The sequence below is a fragment of the Camelus bactrianus genome, chromosome 8 (assembly GCF_048773025.1).
Source record: "Camelus bactrianus isolate YW-2024 breed Bactrian camel chromosome 8, ASM4877302v1, whole genome shotgun sequence".
NCBI lineage: Eukaryota > Metazoa > Chordata > Mammalia > Artiodactyla > Camelidae > Camelus > Camelus bactrianus.
The window spans coordinates 74670909-74690112 of NC_133546.1; the positions used below are offsets into that span (position 1 = coordinate 74670909).

Below are 19204 nucleotides of genomic sequence, written 5' to 3' on the forward strand. Positions count from 1 at the left end.
AGTATATGCATGAACATTACCATATTAGTGTGTTGTGGTGGTATCAAATGCATAATCACTGTGAGCGGAGGCTAACTTTGTCTTCTATTTCTTTGAATATCATTAATTGCCTTAGCACATCGTTAATTTGTTCTCAGTAATTTTTGTCTCGTTCTTTGGTCATTATAGGCCACTTCTGTGTGGCAGAGGTCTTCACTTTGGCTTTGTATTTTTATTTTAAAATGACTTCCCTTTGTGTCGCTGCCTTAATCAGTTCAGACTGCTCTAACAAGTATACCACAGGATTGGTGGCTTAAACAACAGATGTGTATGTCACACGGCTCTGGAGGCTCAGACATCTGAGGTCAGGTGCCCAGAGCCAAGTTCTGGTGATGCCCTCCTCCTCGCTGCCTCACAAGGCAGAGAGAGAGAAAGAGCTCCTGTTTCTCCATCCCCTTATAAGGATATCAGTTCCATTACAAAAGCTCCACCCTCTATGACCTCATCCAAACCTGATCACCTCCCAAAGGCTCACCTCCAAATACCATCGCAATAGGATTAAGACTTAAGCATATGTATTTTTTTGGAGGATACATTTTGTCCACAGTAGTCCCCTTCTGCTCTAAAGTTTAATATCACCTAATACCAAAACCTGAATCAAAGTTCTGTTTAAATAGTAGTAGGTCACTGCATTTATTTATTTATTTAATTGAAATATAGTCAGTTTACAATGTTATGTCAGTTTCTGGTGTACAGCAGAATGTTCCAGTCATACATAAACATATATATATCCCTTTTCATATTCTTTTTCATTATAGGTTACTACAAGATAGTGAATATAGTTCCCTGTGCTCTACAGAAGACACTTGTTCATCTATTTTATACATAGTAGTTAGTATTTGCAAATCTCCAACTCCCAGTTTATCCCTTCCCACTCTCTTCTCCCCAGTAACCATAAGTTTGTTTTCTATGTCTGTGAGTCTGTTTCTGTTTTGTAAATAAGTTCATTTGTTTTTTGGGTTTCTTTTTTAGATTCCACATATAAGTGATATCATATCATTTTTCTGTCTTACGTCACTTAGAATGATGATCTCCATGTCCATCCATGTTGCTGCAAGTTCACTGCATTTAATATTAGACTATACCTTGAATATGAATATTTAATAATACTAAAGCTAGCTCATTTCCTAATGTCAAGTATACAGCAACTATTAGAACATTAGATTAATGATAATTGTAACTGTGTAACACTGACACGCATTCCCTGTGTACCAGGGACTGTTCTGAACAACTTCACATATATTATCACATACAATCCTCACGAACACACTATGAGGTGGGTAATACTCTATCCTTATTAAAAAGAAATTTAATAAAATGGTTTAATTTATTTCCATCTTATCTTTCACTTCTGATTGTATTGTATGATTCAAATTTACTTGAAAAAACTAATGGAAAGTGTAGTGAAAATCCTCAATACTTTTTTCTTGTAATAGAAAAGCAATGTCCTCTACTGAGAACAGAGGGACATCAGTTTACAGAAGACAACAGAGACAAACTGGAAGTTTCAGGTAAGCATTATAATCCTTTACAAAGAAGCATTTTTAGGTAAAATTATCACCAAACATGTGATATACTGTGGGTGACTCTGTGACACTGTAATTTAAGATGATAACACCAATGTTAAAAAAATTGAAAGCAAGGGAGATGGATGATGTACAAAAAATGCTGAGAGCAGAGTTATGTATTGTTTAACCTAAGACCACCAACAACTCGCCCTCTTGGAAAACAAAAGTTATTTAAAATCATAAAAGTTGTATACACTGTAGAAATTTTGAATGGAGGAAAATGCATGAGAAAGAAGATCTCACTACCCAAACATGAATCCCGTGTTGCTATAACATTCCTTCCTTCCTCCCTTCCTTCTTCCTTCCTTCCTTCCTTCCTTTCTTTTTCTCATTTTTCCATTGATCCTCCATTTTCTCTCCCCCCAACCCGTCATGCACACATAATCATAATACATATGCTGCTTTTGAAATCCAAGCGTTTCCCCACATCAACATACATTTTTCTAAAGCATGATTTTTTTAAAGGGCTGCTTAGCTATCAATTGAATGGCTGTATTTTTTTTTGCTTAACTAGTTTTCTATCTTAGAAAATCAGAGTTGCTACAATAAACTACTCTGATTATTCATTTAGAATAACTCCTGCATCAAAGAAAATTAATATTTGAATGTTTGGAAACATATTTCATCCTCCTGTATCCTAAACAGAGGAAAATGAAATAAAGTTTGCTAATCCTGAGCAGCAGGATTTGGCTTCAAATCAATTGGTCCACAGATAAGGACTGCAAAAAAAATCCTATTTAAAAATCAGTAAAATATCTCTATGTGATAACTAAATTTAGTAAAACTGCTGGATTAAATCACTTCTCACACTTCACAGGTTTCGACCTAGGTGAGAGCTTCTCTCTGAGACGTGTGTTTTGTGAAGGTGATAAAACCTGCTTCAAATTGGGAAGTTCGCTTCTTATTAGAGACACCATGTAAGTAACAGAGCTTTTCTTTACCATATAGTATCCTACTATGTGAACTAATTTCTAAAGAGATTTCAAATAATTTGTTGAAAAATGAAAAGTCTTCTCAATAGAGTCATACTCGCCTGAGTGCAGTGGTAAATGTGCTGTTTGTATAGTTGTGGTTTTCAGTCATCTTTGCAGACTAATCTTGTTCTATGGTGTAAATTTACATGTACAGACAGAGGCATAATCTTTAGGGAACAGTAATTAAATCCATTTTGAAGACATATTATTTATGTTGAAATAGACATAACCAAAAGTAGAGTTTAAAATATGAATTTTTAACACCAGACACAACATAGACTTAGAGACAAAAACCAGATTTTGTTACATGTTTCATGCATGTAGATAAGCTTCATGATAAACTAAAATCAAAGAACTTAGCCCTTATTATATATTCATTTTATACATTGTGTAAATGGTAAATAAAAACTTTTTTTTTGGTCTTGATACTCATTTCATTGCAAAATGGACTTAATGAAGGTTTTTTTTTGCAGCCGTTGGTTTGTTATCTTTATCATTCTTTTTTTTTCCTGATAAACATGGGATTAGAAAGAAAGAACCACTTGCCATTTAAATACTGACAACTGATCAGCAGTTATACAGGGCAATGATGATTCCCCATGTGGTTGACAGTACGTAATTGGAGGATGGGTAAAGAGTAATTCAGAAAGCTTGAGTCATCAGGAAGGCGGATATAGCATTTATGGTCATGACATTCAGCCGGCGTCCAAGAGGAACATTCTAATACGGGAATCCACTGCAATGAAAAAAAGCATCAAAATTCTGTTTGGTTTAAATGCAACACAGATGTTCTTGTGTGAAAACGTGTATGAATATTTTCCCTTCCCAATGGGTTGCCTAATATTTAAGTTACCGGGTGGTTGTTGAGAATCACAGCATTTGAATTCTCGAAGGGAAATAGCATTAATTATCTCGTTGCCTATCCTCAGATGCTCCGTATAAACCAAGTTACTAACTCACATTTTTTTTTTGAGAGAAGTTTCTTTTAACCTTCTGTTTTGTGATACTTTCAGTTTAGTGACATGGTTCCTTAAAAGTAAACTGCTCCTTAATTGGTAAGAAATCAGAGTGCTAAGGAAGAGGGTAATTTGATATCAGGGGGGTGTGACAGGCAATTGTCTGGTGGAGTATTTAGCAGATGTCACTGTACAGATCTGTGCTCTCCTGGGCGGCTTAAAAGCCTGTAGGTGGCTTCGCATGCAGGCGTTAAACCCTCAGGGCAGGACAGCTTCGGGTTTGGGTATTCATATGTAGTAAAGAAAAGTCAGTGTGTATCTCATGTATATTTCATACGCATTGGTTTAGATGTTTCTAAACTACTAATAGATAATTTTAATTAATGAATTTAAGAAAGGCAATAAATTCTCTTCCAAAAATTAAAATGCATTTTCGCTCTCACCTTCTTCCCTCTGTTTCTGGCCAGTTGACTAGTGGAGTGCACATCTTTTAAAATTCACTGAGCATGTATCTAAGACAACTCAGCTCATTTTAACTAGCTACATGGGAAAACTCGCTGCCCCATTTAGACACTGCCATTCCCTCTGCATATGCATGATAATAAATATTAGGCACGACTTGAATTGTATTTTCCGACCTTTGGATCTAAATCATCATGAGATTGCTGGGCAATCAACGTTAAGTGAACTCTCCGGCTCTGCACAGCAGAACCCTGGGAACTCCGCTACAGGAAACCGGAGAGTATCTGGTTAAGCCGACCAGCGAGTGTCAAGTAGCTTGGCTGATCTCCACTTACATCTCACTCAGGGAGCCAAGTGTGCTAGGATGCTCTTTTCGCACGATGCCATTTTGATTTTTCAATGAGACCGGAGTAAAGTTGCAGCTATTTATACATTTGCAGAATCAGCCTGGGAAGGGGCAGATGTTGTTTTATATGGAAATTGAGATTCTTTCTGGGTCTGAGCTTGTTTCTGTTGCTCTGGCATCTTCCAGGTGAGGTGTAGGAGCAGAGTTGTCTAACGAGTGTGTTGGTCAGATAACCACTGGGCACACTTAGTGCCTTGAACCTGGCTTAATGTGGGGACCCCAAAGACAGCTCTTGAAAGGGCCCTTCAGATGAACCTGTTGTCCCCCAGACGTGGCACAGGCTTAGGAGACATCTGAAGGGCTTTCCATGTTTGCTTTTATTTTCAATTCATGGCCATTCTTCAGTATTCCTTAGGGTAGCAAGTGGTAGGTATCTGGGGCTTTAAAAGATGTGAGGTAACATGCTACTTAGGTTTCTAGTTATCTTTTAAGAGGAAATTTCCTCAGCTTCTTGTGTCTGCACGTATCTCTGGTTGTGTGAAAGAAATAATTATTTCTACACATGTTGACAACAATATCCCAGATGATCATACTCTGATTATCCTTAAATTGTGTTTGAGCAATTATCAGGGCAAAATGGTGAAGTTTTGAGAGCAAATGTACACAAAACATGTATCTGGTATGAAGCACTTTATTTTCTTGGTTTTATATAGTTTTTATCTTTCATTAGTTGCTTCTATAGAAACATGTTTTTTAAAAATCAAAATGTCGTAGTAATTGAATAAATACATATAAAATGTAACAAAAATAAATTTCCTGATTTGTTATTGAATTCAAGGATGATAAAGAGCCTTATCTCTCAGAGTCTGTGATTGAGAGCTAATGTCTATCCAGAACATTGTGTTGAGAAGGATTCTGATGTCCTGTTGAGGTCTGCAGACTACAGCTCTGTGACCCATTAGCAAGAAAGGGGAGAAGGGAGTGCTCATATATGTTTCAGGTCTGTAACCTCTCTGATTCAGAAGGATTCCTGTGAGCTGGTGGCTTTTGCAGCTGAAACAGTTCCCATGGATGGAGGGAAAGGAGGCTACGTGTGAAAAAAATAATCAGCATAGATTAACTTTACTCAGATTTCATGAGCTGGGATAGTGTAGCTAGAAACGGTGGCATGATTGACAGATACAGTCCCCTTAGCTGTTTTTACAAACAAATAAATCTCCGGTGAAGAGGAGTTGTCACTCTGTCCCTTTCATTTAATTGGTGGTTGCTTTCTGGAAGCAAAGGGCTAGATAGTTTCACGGCTTTACATGGGGGAAAAAAAAAGAGCTGATAAAGCTATTCTCATTTGTGTTTTATAATACATAATAATCCTTAGCAACTAGGAAACCCCAAATGATATGTTTAGAAGACATAACGAGTTTTCTTAGAAGATCTTCGAGTTTTCTGGACCTTAGCAGTTCCCTTGGAAATATTTCTAAATATGGGGACAGCTGCTATATACATTGCAGCATTGTCAGTCCCCGGCCTTTGCTACTGTTGAATGATTCACCCCACGGGCATGTCTTTTCTATGTGGACATTTACACCACCTTCAGATTTTTATTATTATAAAGAGCACTACAACATACAGGAAAGTTGTTCTTCTCTGTGTTCAGGATTATTTCCATAAGATCGATTTTTCAAAGTAGAATTACTAGTTCATTTTTAGAGATCTTGATATATAGCCTTCTGATTATGTCCCACTATCATCTTATCCATCTGTTCTGCATACTACCCACTCTCTTCAATAACATTAGACATTATCATTTAAAAATTTTATTAGAGTTTTTTGAAACTAAAAACTTATAAAATTACAAGTAAAAGTTGTAGCTTACTGTATTAAGTGTTTTACAAATAGATAAAAAATTTTTCTTCTGTATAACACAGGGAACTATATTCAATACCTTATAATAACTTTTAATGAAAAGAATATGAAAATGAATATATATATGTATATATATATATATGCATGACTGGGACATTATGCTGTTTACCAGAAATTGACACATTGTAACTGACTATATACTTCAATAAAAAAACTTTTTTAAGTGTTTTAGGGGTTCCCCAAATTTTCTTTCCTGCTAAGGGTGAATAAAAGGTAGCATTCAGTAAGTCACCAAAATGAATTCAGTCCAGTCCAGAGTTCACTGCTTCATGCAACATTTATTGAGCTTATTATGGACTGAGCACTTTAGTCAGCTCAGGAATTACACTGGTGGAAGCTTGTGGATCTAATCGTGCCTTCCTGGAGCCTGCTGGAGAGACACACAGTGCAAGGAAAACCTGTACTCTGCTCTTGCCTTGACCCAAGAAGAAACTGAGCCGTGTTCCTTCTATCATTCAAGCTTAGACTGCAGAGCTCAAATCTGACAGCTTCTCTCATAAAAACTAAACTTCCTTAAGCATCACACACAAGGCTGATTTTCAATGTTTTCATTCCTTTCCTCATAAGGGCCGGTCTTCTAACCAAGTTTCATTTTTATTGCTCTTCTTTGGGACCTCTCCAAGTTCTCAAAACCGGTTAAATTCTGAGGTCAAAATTATGTTCAGGACTCTGATACTGAAGTTTCGAATTGCTGAACATTTGGGGAGGATTACTTAATGATTCCATTCAACTATAGAGAATGACTGTTTATGTGTCCCTTGGGTTTTCATTTGGGGCGTTCTATCATTTTGTAGATAGGAAGTTTCCCATAGAATGAAATGTGACTTAGTTAAAAAGTTGTCCAGCTGTTTATATGAGATTGACTGATGGCTACACATAATTCTGTTACTAAGTCCAAGCTCGTACTGCTCAGTGCATGACAGACCAATAAATCGAGTCGAGTTGTTGGGGAAAGGAATAGTGACTTTACTCAGAAAACCAGCAGACCAAAAAGACAGTAGACTAGTGCCCCAAAGAACCATCTCAACCAAGTTAGAATTCAGGCTCCTTTTATACTAAAAGGGGAAGGGGTGTGGTTGGCTGTTGCAAACTTCTTGGTGTTGGAATCCTTTGTTCTTGCAGCTGTCCATGTAGGTCAGGTCGCAGTGTTCTTGTAAACCTACAACAGGACAAATACTGTTTTCTGTTCTGCAACTTTTTATCTCTATGTGAATGGAAAAGTATTATACCCTTAAAGGTCAGAGCCTTAAAAATGGGATATCCTGTCTATTTCAGGCAATAAGTAACATTCTTTTAGTGATTAACTTGTAGCAAAAGTAATAGAATACAAAGGTTAAAGTAAAAGAAACAGATCCAATATGGAGTCAGATTTGTCCCTTCCTGTTACAATTCTTCCCTCATTGTATTTCCTTAACTATAGTTTGGCATACCAAGAATGTGAGGTGAGTCATTGTCATTCATTCTTTAGAGGAAAAGAAAAGTTTGATGGATTCAGTTACTAAATTCTTAAAATCATACAATTTAGCAAAATTTTATATTTTAGAAAAGAATTTTAAGAGTATCATCATACGGATTTTAAGAATGCATGGAAATATTTACTTCTGTATCATAACGATACAGAAAAAAATGAGGTGTGAGAGGGTGGCCAAGTCCCAGGTCCCAGGTGAGTCCCTGGGATGCACCCCATCAAGTGAAGGTCCTTGGCTTCATGCAGGAAAGAATTCAAGAGCAAGTCATAGTTGAGTGAAGGTAAATTTATTCAGAGAAATACCTACTCCATAGATAGAGTACAGGCTCCAGGGAGGCCATGAGGCATGGGAGTGGGTGTTTAGTTTAAAGTAAAAGTAGATCCACACTCCATAGACAGAGTGCGGGCCATTTCAGAAGGCTAGAGAGTGAGAGGCCGCAGGATGCGGTGTTGCTACTGTTACGGGCTTGGTAACTTCATATGTTGACAAGTGGGAGAATTATTCCACCTTCCTTGGGGAAGGGGCAGGGATTTCCCAGGACTTGGGCTGCCGCCCACTTTTGGGCCTCTTATAGTCAGCCTCCGAATGGTCATTCGTCCTGCTAATCTATTATAGTGAGTATATAACGAAGCTCAAGTTCTACTGGAAGTCAAATCTCCTGCCATCTTGGTCCTCAAGGTCTACTTGGAAGTTGAATCTTTCACCATTTTGATGCTAACTGCTGTGTCATTCTTTTAATGGTTGTGCCCTGCCCTCTCCCCTCCTGTCTCAATAAGAACCTATCTTATCTTTTTTCTAGAAGATTCAGGGATGTTAGCATGTTCCAATAATAAATTGCTTTATATTGAAGTCGCTACTTGGTGGTTCCCAACCATGGGAGTTCCCCACGTGAAACTGAAATTGGCCCCTGTGCAGGGAGATTGTCAAGGAGGGGCCGAGGAAGGAGGCAGACCACCCCAGATTGGCAGGTGGCTGGTTTACTGAGCAAGGGGACTTCCTTCCAAGGCTTGTCTTGGGTGGGGGCAGAACCGATAGATCTCTGCACTTGCCTGCCAGAATCATAGTTATATAGAAGCCTTAACCTCTATGTACCATCCAGATGGTCTCAGTCACTTTATTATCTCAGGCCTGCATCCTTGAAATGCTCCTAAAATGGGAACGGTGGACAGAACGTACTTCCCAAGGTCAGGGGAGAGGGTGAGGAGTCTCCCATCGCCCGGGTCCAGCTCACAGGTCAACTGGTGGTCACGTCCTTTCAATGACCTCCCCCAGTATTTCTGAAATGTAATATAATATGATCGATTTTCGGTTCAGTATTTCCATTTACCAGTTTTGGAAGCATTTGTCATTATCATCAATTTTAAGCAAGGTGTGATTTTCCTCCTTCAGATTTCATGTAATTCAGTATTTGGGGGAGAAAAGTAAAAACTGCCAGTAATTGATCATATGTTTATAGATTTTACAATATTAATATTAATTTTACTTTATTTTGGAAAGATCACTGAATGTATCTACCATCTTCACAAACATCCAAGTGTACAATATGTTATTCTGAGTATAGTTGCAGTGTTCTACAGCAGATCTCTAGAGTTTATCTCCTTTTTTATTATGACTAATTACATGTAAATGATCCTATCTTAAAATGTCCTTATGCCATTTACCTTGAGATTAATGAAGTACCAGTTAAATGTACTACTTAGGAGTCATAATAATGCAAATGTCATCATAGTAATAAAATTAAGGTGTCCTGTTTTGCTGAGTGCTTGGGCCAATTTGACAGGCATTCATTAATCCCCTGTTGGATGATATATTACATTTTTTTCTTTCTTCACCTGTTTTTTATCCTATGAATCAAACCTTATGAGGGACAGCAGAGATTTTACTTGGGGGTAGGTTATATGTAGGTATCTGTTGGTATCAGAGTGTGCACTGCAGGTTTTCAGAAGAGAAAAAGAAAGAAATCATGGAAGCACATACTTCCATCACCTTTAATCTTATTTGGCCCATAAACATGCCAGGAGGATTAATTAGTTATTAACCTTCAGTGGTTGCAAATGTACTGCTTTTTAATGGTTGGTAAACCTAAATTTAAGCATGACCTTAAATTTATGAACTAACCAGAGCATTGACTATAGTGATATAAAATGTGTTGTTAAACTCTTGCTTAAGAACAACTTTGTAACAACTTTATGGACTTTTTTGGTGTCTTGAGAGGACTCTATGTTTCACAAAATAGCCTTGGATAGTGTAAACCTCATTCTCAGACGCAGAATCAGATAGTAAGATACGATAATGATTTTGATGATCAACTTTGAAACGTTTGTTGATCAAAGAAGAATAATTATGTTAACTAATAAACCATTAATTTATGATCATTTCAGTTCTTTCACCTTAGCCCTCAAGGCTAATCGGAAAGTCAGCATGGTAGCCCAAAGGCTGCTTAACGTTATTCTGTGTGACTCACGTACTCTTGGAAGCAGCCTCGTCCATTGCCTCATTGTCGTCAGCACTTAGATTTCCTAAAATACATTTGCCAGATTAGGTTAAAGTTTTCATAATTTTATCTAAAAAAATAAATTCAAATAATTGACTTTAATGGTTCCTCTCACCATGACCATCTCTGTGTAATTTGGAAGCCATCACAGGTCTAGGGAAACTCTTAAAGAACATGGGCACGTGTGAGGGTGCCGCGTAGAATTAACATCTGGTTGGTTGAATATGAGATTGAACTGACCAGACGTTTTGTCCTTAAGTTTTTCTCTTATTTGAACCATCTCGACTTCCGCTCTCTACCTCAGAACGTCTTTGCTTCAGCTGTTCTCTCCTGAGGCGAACCTCCTGTTTCCCAAGATTACCCCCTTCCCTTGTCCTCTTAGTCTTCCCCTTGTTAGCCCCCTCTAAGACCCCCATCCACCCCGATCCCCTGTGCCCTTCTGTTTTCAATGCCCCTCTCCTCAGTATCCCGGCTCTTAGTCTACAGATACACGCTTAGTCCTTCCCTGTTCTGGAAACGTTTCCGTTGACAGTCCCTTTTCCTCCCAGATCCTCACAGAAATCATGCGACTGGCCGCTTTCACTTCCTCACACGTCCCTCCGCCCGCTCGGACCTGACTAGGCCTCCTGGAACACTGTGGACATTTCTCTTTCCGAGCTGCTGGCGACCACTGTCCCACATCCAGTGCCAATGACCTAAGTGTTGCTGTGAACTGCCTTGTGCGCCCGTTTCTCTCTGTCCCGTCCCATCCGCCACTTCTGCCCTACTTCTCCTAGAAAGCTTAGTACACATCCTGCTTCGTACACACAACCCTCGCTATGTCCCTCAGGCAAATTCCTTTCTTTTATTGTGGTCCAATACACTTTTTTTTTAAACACCTTTATTGTGGTATGGTTCCTGTACAGTAAACTACACATATTTCAGATGTACAATTTGATGACTTCTGATAGCTGTATACACCAATGAAACCACCACCACAATCAAAATAGCTCACATTTCCATCACTCCCCAAGAGGTGCAAATTTTGAATTCCCAGTTTATCCCTTCCCACTCCTTTTACCCCGTGGTAACCATAAATTTGTTCTCTATGTCTGTGAGTCAGTTTCTGTTTTGTAGATAAGTTCATTTGTGTCCTTTTTTAAAGGTTCTACATATAAGTGATATCATATGGCATTTTTCTTTCTCTTTCTGACTTACTTCACTTAGAATGACAATCTCTAGGTCCATCCATGTTGCTGCAAATGGCATTATTCTATTCTTTTTTATGGCTAGTAGTATTCTGTTGTATCTATATACCACATCTTCTTTATCCAGTCATCTGTCAACTGACATTTGAGTTGTTTCAATGTCTTGGCTATTGTAAATAGTGCTGCTATGAACATTGGGATGCATATATCTTTTTGAATTAAGGTTCCCTCTGGATATATGCCCAGGAGTCAGATTCCTGAATCATATGGTACATCTATTTTTAGTCTTTTGAGGCATCTCCATATTGTCCTCCATAGTGGCTGCACCAAATGACATTCTCACCAACAGTATAGAAAAGTTCCTTTTTCTCCACACTCTCTCCAACATTTATCATCAGTGAACTTTTTAGTGATGGCCATTCTGACTGGTGTGAGGTGATATCTCACCACTACACTTCTAAACTATTTTTTATATGATGTGGATCTCATTCCAGCTCAGATAATCTAAATATTTCCAGGACTCATTAGTGTGTGGGTTCAAATCCTGTCATCCTAAGATCAAAGCCTGAATTATTATGAGTCCTACCTTCTACCTGAATGACTCTGGAACCTCAGGTGCCTCTGAAAGGCTACTCTTACGATTTCTGGGAGACCCATGAATGAGGCGCACATGCTCACATTCAAAAACAAGCAGACTTTTGTTCCTGTGTCCTAATCTCCTTGTCAGTGTGTGTCACCCCTGCCTTGGCTGTGAGTCCCCTCCATAAAAATGCTTCTCCCTGGGACCCAGCCAACCTCTATTCATGTCTGTTTATCCTCAGCTTTCCAGGGCTGAAGTTGCCCTGGGGCCTGTGGCTGAGCGGGGTGTGTGTGTGTGTGCTTCAGAGGGTGGCGGCGTGGGTTTAGTGACCCTCTCTCTACGTGTCCCATGGACCCCCAGGCAATGCTACTTAGGCAGAGTCTCACAGTGTATTTAACCAATATAATCCAGCCAATTCTTGGCACTCCTTCCTCTGTGGGCTCAAAAGCTTGGCCATGTGGCTCCTAGGCAGTCCTCTCTAATACCTTCACATCGACCATCTCTCTTCTAACTTGCCCGTGGTAAGACTGTAAGATTCCCTTTGCTTAGGACAGCTGTGTAGGAAGAAATATTTTGTGATATAGTCACCATTACTTCTTTTTTTTTTTTAAGGGGGACATTTATTTTTACTTCATTATTATTTTGAGGGTAATTGAGTTATTTATTTATTTTAATGGAGGGACTGGGGATTGAACCCAGGTCATGCATGCTAAGCACATGCTCTACCACGGAGCTATACCCTCCCCCAACAAAGCTGTTTTCAAAGAAGGGAAGATATGGGAGTAAGAACATTACATTTTAAGGGAAAAAAAAACCCTGAGTATCTGCCATGGGGAAAATCACAGCTTTTGGTCACCATCTGGGACCCCCGGGGCTGATCCTGGAGCAGAAGCCAAGTCCCCAGACTCAGAAGGACACGACAGTTCAGAGGACCTATTGTGGGTGGGAGACACTCAAAAAACCAGCCTTCAAAGCCTTTCTGAAGAGTTGTTTCTCCGGTCCATCCTTGATTTTTGTTATGTATGTAACATCTAACAGGAGAACTCGTTTTCACAGGGAAGCCACTTACAATGTCACAATGAACAAGAGAGTGCTAATCGGAACAGGCGTAAGATTATTAGAGACTCATCCAAGCTGTTTCCCCATCAACAACCTATCTGTCTGAATCCCCTCAGCAAACACAGAAAGGCTAAGATTTCCGAGTCTCGGTGGCTGTGGACCTCAAAAGTCACACCCCAGCTCAGAGGGGAAGGTATTTCAGACAAACCCTCCAGGGCCCACAAGCCAAATTGCTTGTAACGTGACAGGTGATGGTGGATGTCAGCTGGGAAAGAAATGACTTACTATAAACTCCAGGCATCTCTCACTTCACTCTCAGGAAATGTAACTTGTATCAGATTTCCCCTCCTGGAAGATATTCAGCAAGTCCAAGGCCCCAGTGATACTTGTAAATACGGAAGTTTCTTCATAAACCCTGCCTCACGCTGGTTTAGAATGGAAGAATTAATTTGGAAGCCAGTTCTTGATATTTAAAAATAGATTTTTTTTCCATTTAGCTATATTATTTTTAAAGAAAAAAATAAATAAATGTTGGTCATGCTAAATATGATCTGGAAAACTCACTATGGCTCTACCAAAATAGCCTTTGAAAAAAAGGGCTTTGCTTCAAGGCTTGTGCTATGAGCTGGTGGAAGACTTACCCCTGGAACCATTGTAATGAGTAACTAAACTTTTAAAACACTTTGTTCTCTGCATTATATCACACTTGATTGTTGAAACACCACCTACAAAATGAAATTTCTCTAGAATAATTATGCCCACTTACTCTTTAGTCAATGAGCACTGGAATTGTGAAAGTTTCTTCCTTTGTTTTGTTTCTTTTTTCTTTTTCACATTTCACTCCTTGTCTTAATTCTTTAGTTAGGTAAAACTCCTTATTATTTACTTAGGTAAAAGAACAAAAGACTTGCAGATACCAATTACTGTATATAAAACAGATAAAACAAGTTTCTACTGTAGAGCACAGGGAACTACATTCAATATCTTGCAGAAAGCTATAATGAAAAAGAATCTAAAAAGGAATACATGTATGTATATGTATGACCAAAGCACTATGCTGTACACCAGAAATTGACACAACATTGTAAACTAACTATATTCAATTAAGAAAAAAGTTTAAAAAAAAGGACGGGTAGTTATGGGTTTTTCTTCCTAATCCTCTCTTATTCTGTAGGTGGGTTTTGTCCTTTATTTTTCTCTTCATGAAACAGACATGTTACTTGCCATATGACAAAAGAAGGCTCTTTTAGGAATATTGAACAAATACATCAAATTGAACTTGTACTATGAAGCTGCCAATGACTTAATAGACTAAGAAGGAAGAACATTTATAAGCTTCATCATGGTCTGTCTGTATTTACTTATTATTATTATTATTATTATTATTATTATTATTATTTTTATTTTTATTATTAATTATTATTCTTGGAGGTTGGGGAATTGAACCCGGGACCTCATGCATGCTAAGCACGTGCTCTACCACTGAGCTATATCCACTCCCCTTTATTTTTCTTGACACTTCCCACAAGGGCATAGTGGGGAAGAAGTGAGATCTACTCCTTAATTCCATCTCCCCATGAAACAACTTTATCAAGACATGTTTGCATGTACTGGAAAGGAGTGCATTATTTTGAAGTTTTATGGTTTACCTGGCTTCCCCCACTTTCCCGTGCTTACAGGGCTCCCCATTCGGAAGGGAGGGTGAAAAAGCAAAGTTTATCAACTCTTAAGGCCATGCTTATTGGTTTCTCATCCATTGGCCAGCCAGGAACACCCATTATTTGTTGAGTGATGTCCTTGTGTCCCTGAGAGACCTGACACCTCACCTTCATGAAGATGACTTTGTGTATTGCTGTGTGAGGCATCGATTCTGCACCTCAGGGGATGCATGGAATGGAAGTTGGCACTGATCCCTGGGTCAGGGCAGCCTTGATGAAGGGTCAGTGCTAAGGCTTCTCTTTCTTTCTATAATCATTTGAAGTAGTCACATTTATGATCATTATTTTCACATTTTTGGGAATTAGCTATCTTTTTCATTAGGTAACCATTCTGTTAATGTTCTTCCTAAGGTATTGAAATCCCAACGTTACTTCTCACCAGTAGGACAAACACAGAGGCACTTTTTAATCAGACCACTTCATTTTTTTTTTCCATTTTTTTTAATTGAAGTATAGTCAGATAACAATGTTGTGTCAATTTCTGGTATACAACATCATGTTTCAGTCATACATATACATATATATATATATCCCTTTTCATATTCTTTTTCATTATAGGTTACTATAAGATATTGAATATAGTTCCCTGTGCTCTACAGTAGAAACTTGTTTATTTTATATGTAGTAGTTACTATCTGCAAATCTTGAACACCTAATTTATCCCTTCCCATTGTCTTTCCCCTCTGGTAACCATAAGTTTGTTTTCTATGTGAGTCTCTTTCTGTTTTGTAAATAAGTTCATTTGTGTTATTTTTTAAGATTCCACATTTAAGTGATATTATATGATATTTTTCTTTCTCTTTCTGGCTTACTTCACTTAGAATAAGGATCTCCAGGTCCATCCATGTTGCTGCAAATGGCATTATTTTGTTCTTTTTTATGGCTGAGTAGTATTCCACTGTATAAATATACCACAACTTCTTTATCCAGTCATCTGTTGATGGACACTTAGGTTGTTTCCATGTCTTGACTATTGGAAATAGTGGTGCTGTGAACATTGGGGTGCAGATTTCTTTTCTTTTTTTTTATAATTTTATTTTTAAATTTTTTTATTTTTTATAATTTTCTTTTTTTTATTGAGTTATAGTCAGTTTACAGTGTTGTGTCAATTTCAGATATCTTTTCAAATTAGAGTTCCCTCCTGATACATGCCTAAAAGTGGGATTGCTAGATCATAGGGTAAGTCTATTTTTAGTTTTTTGAGGAATCTCCATACTGCTTTCCATAATGGCAAAACCAAACTACATTCCCACCAACAGTGTAGGAAAGTTCCCTTTACTCCACACCCTCTCCAGCATTTATTGTTTGTGAACTTTTTAATGATGGCCATTCTGACTGGTGTGAGGTGATACCTCATTGAACTTTTGATTTGCATTTCTCTGATAATTAGCAGTATTGAGCTTTGTGTGTGTGTGTGTGTGTGTGTGTGTGTGCCTATTAGCCATTTGTTTTTTCATGTGGCTACTGGTCTTTTGCTTTTCTATACATCACATAGTTATTTGTGTATACACTGTTATCATAATTTTTACTCTCTCCCCTAAATTGGCCTCATTTTAAAAGAAATGCTTGGTAAAAATCTTAATTTTTCTAAGAAATTATCTCTAAGGGACACAGAGAAAATATTCCTGACTGGTTATTACCTTCTGTAGCATGCATGTCTTTCCCAAAATCCAACAGACACGATTCGTGTTTTAGAGATATTACTATGTGGTTTATGATACTTCCTGATCTGTGCTCAAAATATCATTAGAAGGAGGAACTGTAATAATCTACCCTTCAGGGCTACTGGTCACCTAGGATGTGCAAATGTCATAATGAATCTTTTGCTCAGAGCCCAGAATAGGATTTATTGTTGTTGTGAATATTATAGTATGATGGTAAACATTTTAATTATTTATTCATATCTTGACATTAATATTTTATATTTATTTACATCATCCCTGGCCCATCCAGTACTCAGAAAATAGTTTTTTTCTCCCTGGGAGTCCCAAAACATTACTTTTAAGTCAGGTCGGTAACGACGAAGGAAATTTTATCCTTAAGCCAGAGGATGCAAGCAACTTGATCTACTGGAAAAATCTGACCTTGGAATTAGGAGTCCTGAGTTCAAGTCCCATCCTGACCTCTGTCTGGCAGAGTGTTGGTGGGGCAGGCATTTAACTTCTGTGGCTTTAATATCTCATTTATCAAGTGAGATGGTCGATGTAAATCACGACTGAGGTCTCTTCCAGCTTTAGCCATGTAGGACAGACCGGAAGCTATCATGTGTGGTTTCTCAGAACTGAAACATCTCCAGGGACTGGGATCTGCCATTCAAAAGGACGCTTTTGGAGAAATCTTCTTGCAACAGTGATTCTATTTTGCAATAGCCTGTAGAAATTTGAGACTTCTTTTTGAAAGTGAGAATACAGATTGCATTTGTTTCTGGAATTGTTTTCTGTCCAACTTTTTGATTCCCCTGCTTTAGGATCTCATAGGGCTTGGCTTTTCCTTCTGCTGTTTTCCTGCTGAATGTGATGTGGCATCGTCTCCCAAGGGTTTGACTTTAAGACAAGTGTCTTTAAGACATTATCCTGAATACAGGTGTTTGCATCTACTAGGACTGGTCATAGGCATCATTGTGGATTTTTCCTGAGTGGAACACATTTTTATAAGTGCCTCCTCTATCCCAGGTACCTGTCCTGGTGCTTGATTTAGGGCATCAAGTCTGGCAGATCCCCTGTCTTCATGGAAATCCCATTCTGGTGGTTGGAGACAGGAAATTCATGTGTCATGTATTAGTACATTTAAAATTTTTTAAATTTATTTTTAAAATGAATTTAAATACATTTTTTAAAATTTTAATTTATTTTTTAGTGGAAGTACTGGGGATTGAACCCAGGATCTTGGGCACACTAAGCATGCACTCTACCACTGAGCCATTTCCCACACCCACCTTTTTTAAAAAAGTCAAGTAGTTATAAGCCTATGAAGAAAATAAAACAAGGGGAGTGTTACATTTCTGTAGATCTTTCAGAGGAAGGGATGTTAGACAAGACCTGAATAGTATGGAGAAGAATCTAAGTGACAACTTCTGGAAAGAACCATCCCTGAAAAGGAAACAGGAGGTAGAAAGACCCAAGGCCTCAGTGAGAATGATGTGTTCAAGGAACAAGTTTCAGGTCATTGTGACTAGACTATGGGTACCACATGGAGACTGCAGCAGGAGATGATGTGTCAGAGGAAGGCAGGGGTCAGAGCAGGGGTCAGAGCACGTAGGCCTTGGGAGCCATGATCAGCGACATGCATTTAATTCTAGGAGCCACAGGGCACTGCAAGGAGGTGATAAGTAAGGGAGGGACGTGGCCTGATTTTCATTTAAATAGCTCATTCCAGCTGCTGTGTGGAGGCTAGACTTCAAGGGAGGGGAGAGAGGGAGAAGGATCAGGACATACTACAAGAGTCTGGGGCAAGGTGGTGGCAGCTTAGAGTCAGAAGTGATGGTGGAGCTGAAGAGAATGGGCAGAGTCAGGGTCTATTTGGTGGTAGAAACAGTGAGACTTGTTGATGGGTTAGATGGGGTTGGGGTTCATGAAAGAGACAAGAGTCAGGTACGACTTCTGGTATTTGTGAATGGCCATGGCTTTAATGACGTGTGGAATCCTTGTGAAGAGGTGTGTTTGGCAGGAAACCAAAAGTTCAATTTCCATGATTTCATTAGAGATGCCTTTCATATCCAAGCAGAGATGCTGAGTTGGGATTTGGGATGTGAGTCTGCAGTTCAGGTAAGGGAAATGGTCAAGGCTTATTGTGGTTCCATCTCCCCTTTGGCATCACCTCCTTATTTTGGGGACTTTCCTCATGAACACCCACTGCCTTCCAGGGACAGTTTTGCTGCCCAGGGCTCACAGCAATGACCTCTCCTCTCAGTCTGGCTAACTCAAGGGTGTTTCTTGCTCTGGACTTAATTCCTCCCTCCTGGTGCCTTCCCTATTTAAACTTCCGAGCTTTATAATAATTCCTGTAGACCTCTGTTCTGTGTTTCCCAAGAAGAGAATTAATTATTAGACAATTTGTTAGTAATGCATGACTGGTTTCTAGGGAATGTTTTTAATGGTAACAGAGCTTGTGTTGTATAAACACAAGCATTTTCCAGAGAGGAAGAAAGCTCTGGCAGAGTACTAAATGTTTTGGCTTGTCAGTGAAAGCACTTCATAGGGAGAATGTCAGTATCTGAGTTCATACCACGTATACAAAAGGCAGCGGACACAGACTTCCACTGAATATTTGGTAACATTTGTACACACACAGAATGAGTAAATGCTTCATCTATGTCAAGATCTTTCCTAAAATACAGAGGCCTCATTTTATTTGTGTTTTCTAGTGATTTTAAATAAATGTTGACTAGGATAGGATTTTTAATTAGTCAAGTGGAAAAGAAGGTCTAGAT

General features: G+C 38.6%; 1 protein-coding gene across 1 annotated transcript in view; it reads left to right on the top strand.

The window, feature by feature from the left end:
• COL19A1 (collagen type XIX alpha 1 chain) overlaps positions 1-19204 on the top strand; it is a 325408-nt gene that overhangs the window by 25687 nt on the left and 280517 nt on the right. The window contains exons 3-4 of the mRNA XM_010967573.3: positions 1476-1550; positions 2425-2524. Of these exons, the coding sequence (XP_010965875.2) occupies positions 1476-1550; positions 2425-2524 (175 nt within the window). The remainder of the gene's footprint in view (positions 1-1475; positions 1551-2424; positions 2525-19204) is intronic.